The following is a 12,921-nucleotide window of genomic DNA, read 5'->3' on the forward strand; positions in this document are numbered from 1 at the left end:
ATACCTAGAGGCCATAGAGACTGTAAAACACCGCAGTAATTTTAGCAGGAAGGAGGAGGGTGTGAAATTGAATTTCACCTGGATTCCGGTGCTGAAAAAGATGTGTAACAGTCTTCCACCATAGGGTGATAGCAACAGCGGACGACGGCAGTCGACAACGGCCAATTGCGCTGGCGAATTCGAAACATATGACGTCACGCCGCTGCACGGAAGCAAGCGGAACCGGAATTTTTCGGTAGTCAGTAGCGAACCAGGGTGTATGAATCGGACATTCAAAGAAGCTACGATTTCTCTTGAAAATGTCCTCCGCAGATAGGGACGAAACATTGGGTTTTAAGGTGAAATCCATTCAACCACGGTATAACAATTTATTAATTATGACATTTCCGGCGTGAAAGTTTACATTTTCCAATGTTCACGTAGTCTACAGCTGTCATGGTGCCTCCGAATATTGCCATACGTCCCGTGGGAGCCAAAGCGAATGTCCGTCTTAGCATCACACTGTGTCCAGGATGCGGTGCATGACTGGAGTAGTTGTTCGCCCAGGTGACGGGATTTGCTTGGACGACGGCTTATCTCGATACGACCGTCACATGTTGTAACACGAACTGTGATACAGCCTCCCAGGATACAGGTTTCACTTTTTTATGGTGCAATCTCAACGATTCCGTGCCTACTTCAATCGTAATTGACAGAACACTTATGCCTGCACCAGCATTGTCCTCTGCCGTCAGATCTGCCACACATCGCCACGTATTCTGCTTCACTGAATTAGCAAGTCTCTGACCTCCACGTTCTGTAGTGAGGCATGCTCATCCAACACCTCGCCTACTCGTGTTTCACCTTCCTTCAAATACTTTCCACGTATGCTCACGACAGACTCATGCGAGCAAGAGACCAGCTTCGTCATCTCCGAGATATCTGTTCCGTGGCACCGGAGTATATCAACCTGCCCTTTGTCAAGTCTCTTATGAGACAGAACTGCTCCATTTCTGGCACGTATCGTCGCTATAACGATTCCTCGTTCGTCTCTGCTGCCCTCATATACAGGATGGTTATACACTCCTGGAAATTGAAATAAGAACACCGTGAATTCATTGTCCCAGGAAGGGGAAACTTTATTGACACATTCCTGGGGTCAGATACATCACATGATCACACTGACAGAACCACAGGCACATAGACACAGGCAACAGAGCATGCACAATGTCGGCACTAGTACAGTGTATATCCACCTTTCGCAGCAATGCAGGCTGCTATTCTCCCATGGAGACGATCGTAGAGATGCTGGATGTAGTCCTGTGGAACGGCTTGCCATGCCATTTCCACCTGGCGCCTGGTGCTGGACGTGCAGACCGCGTGAGACGACGCTTCATCCAGTCCCAAACATGCTCAATGGGGGACAGATCCGGAGATCTTGCTGGCCAGGGTAGTTGACTTACACCTTCTAGAGCACGTTGGGTGGCACGGGATACATGCGGACGTGCAAGTTCCCTTGCCGGTCTAGGAATGGTAGAACGATGGGTTCGATGACGGTTTGGATGTACCGTGCACTATTCAGTGTCCCCTCGACGATCACCAGTGGTGTACGGCCAGTGTAGGAGATGGCTCCCCACACCATGATGCCGGGTGTTGGCCCTGTGTGCCTCGGTCGTATGCAGTCCTGATGGTGGCGCTCACCTGCACGGCGCCAAACACGCATACGACCATCATTGGCACCAAGGCAGAAGCGACTCTCATCGCTGAAGACGACACGTCTCCATTCGTCCCTCCATTCACGCCTGTCGCGACACCACTGGAGGCGGGCTGCACGATGTTGGGGCGTGAGTGGAAGACGGCCTAACGGTGTGCGGGACCGTAGCCCAGCTTCATGGAGACGGTTGCGAATGGTCCTCGCCGATACCCCAGGAGCAACAGTGTCCCTAATTTGCTGGGAAGTGGCGGTGCGGTCCCCTACGGCACTGCGTAGGATCCTACGGTCTTGGCGTGCATCCGTGCGTCGCTGCGGTCCGGTCCCAGGTCGACGGGCACGTGCACCTTCCGCCGACCACTGGCGACAGCATCGATGTACTGTGGAGACCTCACGCCCCACGTGTTGAGCAATTCGGCGGTACGTCCACCCGGCCTCCCGCATGTCCACTATAAGCCCTCGCTCAAAGTCCGTCAACTGCACATACGGTTCACGTCCACGCTGTCGCGGCATACTACCAGTGTTAAAGACTGCGATGGAGCTCCGTATGCCACGGCAAACTGGCTGACACTGACGGCGGCGGTGCACAAATGCTGCGCAGCTAGCGCCATTCGACGGCCAACACCGTGGTTCCTGGTGTGTCCGCTGTGCCGTGCGTGTGATCATTGCTTGTACAGCCCTCTCGCAGTGTCCGGAGCAAGTATGGTGGGTCTGACACACCGGTGTCAATGTGTTCTTTTTTCCATTTCCAGGAGTGTAATTATACTTTTGCTACTTGAGCCAGAGCAGACGGGAAACTATTTACTGTATTCACTTTTTTAGGAATCATGTTCAAACTTCGCTCCAAGATTTTCGTTCTTAGCAGTGCTAGTGTTATGACTTGCCGTTAGGCGCCGGTACTGGTACGGCGACTGTGTGGTTGAAAGGTAAGCATCAGTGAGCATTACAATTGCAGGTAGCCAACATGGGTCTGGACGAGGTGAGCAGGGCCTTATTCGTAAAGGTTTTTTATCAAAACAACAACAATAGTGCTGATTCTCTTTGCAAGTATCGATGCATTAAAGGAATACGGAGGGATCTTTTCTCTGCACTGTGGATGAAGAACATGATTCGGAAGTTCGAATTAAGTGGCAACTGTGGGAATTGCTTCTGGAAGAATCTGACAGCCAGTTCCAACACAAATTGTTACAGAAGCTACTGTTGCCACGGCTAAGAGCTCTGGACGCAGTGTGCGATCTTCAACCAGTGCACGAGCCGTGTCACGACAGTTGAACATTCTATAGTCTATCGTTCGGAAAGTGCTGCGAACAGTTGTGGAATGGTATCGGTACAAACTTCACATTACTCACCATTTCTGGCCACGTGACGCAGGCGTTTGTGACTTGGAACGTAATCATGGGACACAATAGACAAATGTTACCCTCTCATGTGGAAATTAATGTGTGTTTCTTTCAATGTTTTTTCGTTATTTCTCTTCTTCGTGTATTTACAAATATTTCCAAAACGGTTAACTGCCCTACGATCACTCGTCTTTCATGGTGGTCCTCTCAACCGACGAAAGTTTATTATAGCCACACTGCACGCCGCATTGCCACAAGGTGGCAATCGGTTTCGTGATGGACAGCGGTCATAACGTTTACGCTTATTAACTGTGCGTTAGAGTTTCCACAGCTAACGACAAAATGTGAGATCTCATGGTTTCTGACCTTCACTAGCTGCTACGGAGACATTAGTGGCATTAAATGTTCAGATTTGGTGAGTAAGTAGGCTTAGCAAACCAATTTCTAACGGCCATAATGACTTCCGCTCGGTAGTTAGCCTGGAGACGTGACTTTACTCGTATCTACAGAGTCCGCCTTCCTGAACTGTGTAGCCGTAAGCTAAAAATATGGTTCAAATGGCTCTGAGCACTATGGGACTCAACATCTTAGGTCCTAAGTCCCCTAGAACTTAGAACTACTTAAACCTAACTAACCCAAGGACATCACACACACCCATGCCCGAGGCAGGATTCGAACCTGCGACCGTAGCAGTCCCGCGGTTCCAGACTGCAGCGCCAGAACCGCACGGCCACCGCGGCCGGCAGCCGTAAGCTACCTTTATCTGTTTTTTTGTGTTATTACTTTGCCTGTATGTAATCAGCTGAACATATGTGGAATAGCCTCTTTACCAGGAATGTAATTCCTCTGATTTGGAAACCCTTTTTCTTAACAAATCTCGGAAGGGTGTAAATGGCTCATGTAATAGCTGTAACCATTCTGTCCTTCAAGGCGACCGTAACAGAACGATTTTATCTTTCAGCCGCTCATGTCGGTATTTCTCTCCGGTGTTTGTAATCACGTCACTCACTTCGATGGCGGAGCAGCAGTCAAAAATAGCCACCACGTGACTATATTTAGCTGCATCCTGCTTAATGCCGCTGCAGAATAGGTCGCTCTCGACGTGACTCCACCATAGGACTGGTCACACAAAAGCATACATCGAATGGGTCACTGAATTTACTTGTCTTTTTCATGACTGTAGTACATACTTAGATACAATAAATGGCGCTATAGTTCGATGCGCTTCGCAAGCTTGACAAGGTGAGGCCACGACGTTGGGACCCCAGATTTACTTCAAATTTTGTACACCTCTAGAAGGCCATTAAAACAACATACTGTGCAAGTAGTAAGATGAACTACCCTGGCGATTCCGAGAAAATCTCAAGAGAAGTTTTACTCGTTTATTATGTAACTGAGGTACATGTGTGTAGGTACCCGGCGTTAGAGTTTATGGTGATCAACTGGGTAGCTGGCACTGTAGCTCAGCTCAGCATCTTCGGGTGCAAAGGTATTTACCTTTTGTAATAGAAAAACTGACTAAAGGAATCAACAATCAACTTGAACGGATATCATGTGACGACCGCCCAGAACAAAAAAAAAAAAAAAATAAATAAAAAAAAAGAGATATCCCGCTGGGATCTCTACAGCAGTACCAGCAGAGCTTGGAAAAACAAATGAGTTACTAAATGACGTGTAATTCACGATACTGCCGCTAGGAGATTAGTAAGCAGCAATGGCTGACAATAGAAGACTGACGACACAGTAACGATCGGCAATTGTGTTACTTTTTCTTGAAACGAAAAGCATTTTGACTCAGGGGCGTTTTCGACAACAGTTTAACACACGATGGGTCCCTTGCAAGAAGACCATCCACAGTTTGTACGATAAATTTGTACAGGAAGGAACAGTATTGGAAGCGAAGAGACCTCAGCCTAAGCCTGTTTGTTCGCTGGAGAATATTGAAGCGGTACGAGTTGCTGTACAGAGAAGTCCCGGGAAATCGTGTAGAAAGGCAGCAGCGCAACTGGGAATAACCAGACGTTCCGTTCAACGCGTTCTTAAAAGTGACCTCCATATGTAGCCATACATGATGACCTGTGCACAGAAGCTCACTGAAGAACACAAGCAGCAGAGACTACTGTTTGCTCAGTGGGCGGAGGAGAGGGAAGCAACTCTCAACAACGTTTGTTTTTCAGACGAGGCGCATTTTCATTTAGACGGCGTGGTTAACAAACAAAATGTACGCTTTTGGGCCGCTGAAAACCCACAAGTGCTTCATGAACGACAACATTATGCTCCGAGGATTACAGCGTTGGCAGCAATTTCCAGTCACAGACTTATTGGACCCTTTTTCTTTGAAGAAACTGTGAATAGCGAGCGTTATTTGAGGATGCTTTGGAATAGCTTCATTCCACAGCTTTCTGCTACTGCCTTGCCCTTCAACAGGCAGTGGTTCATGCAAGATGGAGCAAGGCCACATACTGCAAACACTGTGTTGGAATTTTTACACGAGCATTTCGACATGCGGATCATTTCACTGAGGTTTCCAGGTCGCTTTCATGACGGACAAAATTGGCCCCCCAATAGTCCAGACCTCAATCCATGTGACTTTTTTCTTTGGGGGTACCTAAAGGAAAAAATTTTCCCGAAACGTCCACGTGATTAAATGGAGCTCAGAAGACATTCTTCAAGCTTGCAGTGAAATTACGGAAGACATGTGCCGTAAGACAAGCACTCACTTCAGTGTTCGTTTGAAGGAAGTTAGGAAACGAAATGGTGGACATATTGAGCATGTGCTGAGTTAGAACATATCTCCAAGGACGGTTCTTCATTGTAGTATATGTTCCTTTCAGATTGTATTGACAATAAAGTTTATATGAAAAAACAAAATGGTAACACATTTCGTGCGCCACCCTGTATTTAATTTATATGACATTTGACAGATAACATAATTAATAAACACCTGCATTTCCATGACCTGTTACTGAATTTCATGTTATTTGACTGCTTACTACTTTTAATTAAATTTAATTACTACAACAAACATTTTTATAGTTGTTGTGGTCTTCAGTCCTGAGACTGGTTTGATGCAGCTCTCCATGCTACTCTATTCTGTGCAAGCTTTTTCATCTCCCAGTACCTACTGCAACCTACATCCTTCTGAATCTGCTTAGTGTATTCATCTCTTGGTCTCCCTCTACGATTTTTACCTTCCACACTGCCCTCCAATACTAAATTGGTGATCCCTTGAAGCCTCAGAATATGTCCTACCAACCGATCCCTTCTTCTAGTGAAGTTGTGTCACAAACTCCTCTTCTCCCCAATGCTATTCAATACCTCTTCATTAGTTATGTGATCTACCTATCTAATTTTCAGCATTCTTCTGTAGCACCACATTTCGAAAGCTTCTATTCTCTTCTTGTCCAACCTATTTATTGTCCACGTTTCACTTCCATACATGGCAACACTCCATACAAATACTTTCAGAAACGACTTCCTGACACTTAAATCTATACTCGATGTTAACAAATATCTCTTCTTCAGAAACGCTTTCCTTGTCATTGCCAGTCTACATTTCATATCCTCTCTACTTCGGCCATCATCAGTTATTTTGCTCCCCAAATAGCAGAACTCCTTTACTACTTTAAGTGTCTCATTTCCTAATCTAATTCCCTCAGTATCACCTGACTTAATTCGACTACATTCCATTATCCTCGTTTTGCTTTTGTTGATGTTCATTTTATATCCTCCTTTCAAGGCACTGTCCTTTCCATTCAACTGCTCTTCCAAGTCCTTTGCAGTCTCTGACAGAATTACGATCTCAAAGTTTTTATTTCTTCTGCATGGATTTTAATACCTACTCCGAATATTTCTTTAGTTTCCTTTACTGCTTGTTCAATATATAGATTGAATAACATGGGGAGAGGCTACAACTCTGTCTCACTCCCTTCCCAACCACTGCTTCCCTTTCATGTCCCTTGACTCCTATAACTGCCATCTGATTTCTGTACAAATTGTAAATAGCCTTTCGCTCCCTGTATTTTACCCCTGCCACCTTCAGAATTTGAAAGAGAGTATTCCAGCCAACATTGTCAAAAGCTTTCTCGAAGTCTACAAATGCTAGAAACGTAGGTTTGCCTTTCCTTAACCTTTCTTCTAAGATAAATCGTAGGGTCAGTATTGCCTCACGCATTCCAGTATTTCTAGGGAATCCAAACTGATCTTCCCCGAGGTCGGCGTCTACCAGTTTTTCCATTCGTCTGTAAAGAATTCGCGTTAGTATTTTGCATCCGTGACTTATTAAACTGATTGTTCGGTAATTTTCATATCTGTCAGCACCTGAATTCTTTGGGATTGGAATTATTATAGTCTTCTTGAAGTCTGAGGGTATTTCACCTGTCTCATACATCTTGCTCACCAGATGGTAGGGTTTTGTCAGGACTGTCTCTCCCAAGGCTGTCAGTAGTTCTAATGGAATGTTGTCTACTCCCGGGGCCTTGTTTCGATTTAGGTCTTTCAGTGCTATGTCAAACTCTTCAAGCAGTATCATATCTCCCATTTCATCTACATCTACATCCTCTTCTATTTCCATAATATTGTCCTCAAGGACGTTACCCTTGTATAGACCCTCCATATACTCCTTCCACCTCTCTGTTTTCCCTTCTCTGCTAAGAACTGAGCTTCCATCTGAGCTCTTGATATTCATACAAGTGGTTCTCTTTTCTCCAAAGGTCTCTTCAATTTTCCTGTAGGCAGTATCTATCTTACTCCTAGTGAGATAAGCCTCTACATCCTTACATTTGTCCTCTAGCCATCCCTGCTTAGCAGTTTTGCACTTCCTGTCGATCTCATTTTTTGCCTGCTTCATTTAATACATTTTTATATTATCTCGTTTCATCAGTTAAATTCAATTTTTCTTCTGTTACCCAAGGATCTCTACTAGCCCTCGTCTTTTTGCCTTTTTGATCCTCTGGTGCCTTCACTAATTCATCTCTCAAAGCTACCCATTCTTCTTCAACTGTATTTCTTTCCCCCATTCCTGTCAATTGTTCTCTTATGCTCTTCCTGAAACTCTGTACAACCACTGGTTTACTCAGTTTATCCAGGTCCCATCTCCTTAAATTCCCACCTATTTGTGGTTTCTTCAGTGTTAATCTACAGTTCATGATTGTTGTCGAAGTCCACATCCGCCCCCGGAAATGTCTTACAATTTAAAACCTGGTTCCTAAATCTCTTTCTTACCGTTATATAATCTATCTTATACCTTCTAGTATCTCCAGACTTCTTCCATGTATACAAACATCTTTCATGATTCTTGAACCAAGTGGTATCTATGATTAAGTTATGCTCTGTGCAAAATTCTACCAGACGACTTCGTACCCCCAACCCATATTCACCTACTACGTATCCTTCTCTCCCTTTTCCTACTATCGAATTCCAGTCACCCATGACTATGAAATTTCCGTCTCCCTTCACTATCTGAATAATTTCTTTTATCTCATCATACATTTCATCAATTTCTTCGTCATCTGCAGAGCTAGTTGGCATATAAACTTGTACTACTGTAGTGGATGTGGGATTCGTGTCTATCTTGGGCACAATAATGCGTTCACTATGCTGTTTGTAGTAGCTTACCTGCACTCTTATTGTTTTATTCATTATTAAACCTACTCCTGGATTACCCCTATTTGATTTTGTATTTGTAACCCTGTATTCCCCTGACTAAAAGTCTTGTTCATCCTGCCACCGAACTTCACTAATTCCCACTATATCTAACTTTAACCTATCCATTTCCCTTTTTAAATTTTCCAACCTACCTGCCCGATTAAGGGATCTGACATTCCACGCTCCAATCCGTAGAACGCCAGTAATATTTCTCCTGATAATGACGTCCACTCGATTAGTCCCCGCCCGGAGATCCGAATGGGGGACTATTTTACCTCTGGAATATTTTACCCAAGAGGACGCCATCATCATTTAACCATACAGTAAAGCTACATGCCCTCGGGAAAAATTTATAGTTTTATAGTTATCGACAACTAAATGAAGAAACACAAAGAGGCTACCTGAAAATGTTTGCCTGTCGTGATTCGTGATATCCCTAATACATGCAATCCGGTAAGGTACCCAGAACGGCTTTGCACCTCAAAGTTTCGAGCAATTAATTCTACGCACAATTGGAAACCCCCTGGAAAAGATAAAATAGCAAATTTCTGGCTAAAGAAGTTCACCTCAACACATTCACATCTAACTAAATTATTTAACAGTTACATTGCAGACCCATACACAATCCCTGATACACTTACACAAGGAATAACTTATCTGAAACCTCAAGATCAAGCAGACACAGCAAACACAGCAAAATATCGCCCCATAACATGCCTACCAACAATATACATAATATTAACTTCAGTCATTACACAGAAATTAATGACACATACAACACAGAACAAAATTATAAATGAAGATCAAAAAGGCTGCTGCAAAGGGGCATGAGGATGTAAAGAGCAACTGATAATAGATGCAGAGGTGACATATCAAGCTAAAACTAAACAAAGGTCACTACACTATGCATACATTGATTACCAAAAAGCTTTTGACAGTGTACCCCACTCATGGTTACTACAGATATTGGAAATATACAAAGTATATCCTAAACTGATACAGTTCCTAAACATAGTATTGAAAAATTGGAAAACAACACTTAATATCCAAACAAATTCAAATAATATCACATCACAGCTAATACAGATTAAGCATGGAATATACCAAGAAGACTGATTAAGTACTTTCTGGTTCTGCCTTGCTCTGAACCCACTATCCAACATGCTAAATAATACAAATTATGGATATAATATTACTGGAACATACCAACGCAAAATCACACATTTGCTGTACATCAATGATCTAAAACTACTGGCAGCAACAAATCAACAACTCAACCAATTACTAAAGATAACAGAAGTATTCAGCAATGATATAAATATGGCTTTCAGAACAGACAAATGTAAGAAAATTAGCATACTCAAGGGAAAACACACTAAACAAGAAGAGTACTTATTGGATAACCACAGCGACTGCATAGAAGTGATGGAAAAAAACAGATGCCTATAAATATCTAGGATACACGGAAAAATTGGAATAGATAATACAAATATTAAAGAAGAACTAAAAGAAAAATATAGGCAAATACTAACAAAAATACTGAAAACAGAATTGACAGCAAGAAACGAGACAAAAGCTGTAAATACTTATGCTACACCAATATTGACCTATTCATTTGGAGTAGTGAAATGGAGTAACACAGAACCAGAAGCACTCAATACACTTACACAATCACAATACCACAAATATAGAATACATCACATACATTCAGCAAATGAAAGATTCACATTAAGCAGAAAGGAAGGAGGAAGGGGATTTATGGACATAAAAAACCTACATTATGGACAGTTAGACAATTTAATAGAATTCCTTATAGAACGAGCAGAAACTAGCAAAATACACGAAGCAATCATTCATATAAATGCATCGGCTACACCATTGAAATTTCATAACCACTTCTACAACCCTTTAGAGCACATAAAATCAACAGATACAAAGAAAGTAAATTGGAAAAAGAAAACACTACATGGCAAGCACTCATGTCATCTAACACAGGCACACATCAATCAAGACGCATCCAACACATGGCTAAGAAAAGGCAATATATACAGTGAGATGGAAGGATTCATGATTGCAATAGAGGATCAAACAATAAACACCAGAAATTACAGCAAGCCTATTATTAAAGATCCCAATACCACAACAGATAAATGCAGACTTGGAAACAACAAATAGAAACAGTAGATCACATCACAAGCGGATGTACAATACTAGCAAATACAGAATACACCAGGATACATGACAATGTAGCAAAAATAATACATCAAAAACTTGCCATACAACATAAACTAATAAAACAACACGTTCCCACGTACAAGTATGCACCACAAAATGTACTGGAGAATGATGAATACAAATTATACTGGAACAGAACCATTATAACAGATAAAACAACATCACATAACAACCTGACGTCATACTCACCAATAAAAAGAAGAAATTAACACAACTAATCGAAATATCCATACCCAATACAACAAATATACAGATGAAAACAGGAGAAAAAATTGAAAAATACATCCAACTGGCTGAGGAAGTGAAGGACATGTGGCATCAGGATAAAGTTGACATTATACCAATTATACTATCAACTACAGGAGTCAAACCACACCATATCCACCAGTACATCAACGCAATACAGCTACATCCAAACGTATCTATACAACTACAGAAATCTGTAATTATTCATATATGTTCAATTACCTGAAAGTTCCTAAATGCAATGTAACATATACCATACAGTTAAAAGGAAGTCACGCTTGATCAAGGTCCGTGTCACTTTCCATTTTTAACCAGACATAACGTCTTAGAAAGGAAAGAAATAATAATAATAATAATAATAATAATAAGTATAGTGATTAATACTGCATGGATATAATCGAGATATACTGAGGAACCGTGATGAAATGAACAGTTGTTTATTGGTACATTCATGGGCATATCGAAAGTACAGTATAAAGTATAGCACAGTGTAAGTATAGGCATAGCCCTGTATGAATTCACTATGATACTGGCGTGAATATGTCGATGCATAAATTCCATTTCCTCCAGCTTCCTTACTATCGCAGTGTACGCCGGCTCGCAGAATCTCGGAACCTGTGTACTGTATTCGTGAGGCGACCAGCTTTACTGCGGCGTCAATAGTTTGGAGGAACAAGCACGACTTGTTAATGATAATCAGTCAGATTTATGTATGGGTCCACATAAAATGGTTTCTTGTTTCTAGGACTTACTTGTTCTGTTCATACATTTTTCTTCGCATTCTTCCCTCGTTGGAAAGTTGTTCTGATTTCCGCCGCAGCCACCATACCTGAACTCCTTACACTCTGTTTCATCAAAAAACCAATGATAGAAAGCCCCGCGACAGTGACCTGAACTTCTTGGAAGTAGACAGAAATCCTGAGAATTGAAGAAAGATATCAAAATGTTTAGCATGCAATGAAAAGAATTATCAGATTCTCAATTAGCGAGTGTATATGATACCAGCAAACAGCGAAGTCTGGCATGTTATGGAATGTCTAGGCATTATATACAAGGCTAGTTCAGAAAGTAAGCTCCGATTGATTGCCAAATTGAAACCACAGTGAACATCAGAAATGTTTTACTTGTAACAATTACCTACACCTTTCAGCTACTTCTCTACTTAGTCGCCGTTCTGACTTAGACTTTTGTCATAGCGTTGTACCAACTTTTCAATAGCCTCATCATAGAAGGCAGCCGCCAGTGCTTTCCGCCAATTCTCCACGCTGGCCTACACCTCGTTGTCCGTGTCAAAATGTTGTCTTCAAAGACAGCGGTTCATGTGACCAGAGATGAAACTCAGGGGGAGACAATTGCGGACTGTATTGTGGGTAATCTAACATTTCCATTTGAAAACGATGCAGGAGCATCTTCATTGCCCCTGCAGAATGCGGCTGAGAATTGTCGTGAAGACGAAACAACACGACAGTTATGTAATGTTAGCTGCATAGCTTCAGGCGAAATTTCTCACCAGGCCCTCGTACTTGGCGGCAGACACTATTTTCTAGACATCTTTACGCACTCACTGCGAGCTCAGAAATGAGAAGAGCGACGTGATGCTAACTGGGGTTATACTAGAGACACTACCCAACACATCTGTGCAAAGCTTTATCGGATTTTCATAGTCGTTTCCATTTCGCGACCGATCGGAGCTTACTTTCTGAACGCCCCTCGTAGAATGTGATGGAGTATGAAATAAATATAATTTAATATTTTGCTTAAGCA

General features: G+C 42.5%; 1 protein-coding gene across 1 annotated transcript in view; it reads right to left on the reverse strand.

Moving 5' to 3' along the window:
- The window catches only part of LOC126474109 (spondin-1-like), a 193,773-nt gene that overhangs the window by 31,714 nt on the left and 149,138 nt on the right, over window positions 1–12,921 (reverse strand). The window contains exon 11 of the mRNA XM_050101534.1: window positions 11,910–12,075. Coding sequence (XP_049957491.1) covers window positions 11,910–12,075 — 166 coding nt within the window. The remainder of the gene's footprint in view (window positions 1–11,909; window positions 12,076–12,921) is intronic.

This window comes from Schistocerca serialis, chromosome 4 (genome assembly GCF_023864345.2).
Source record: "Schistocerca serialis cubense isolate TAMUIC-IGC-003099 chromosome 4, iqSchSeri2.2, whole genome shotgun sequence".
In the NCBI taxonomy this organism is placed as follows: Eukaryota; Metazoa; Arthropoda; class Insecta; order Orthoptera; family Acrididae; genus Schistocerca; species Schistocerca serialis.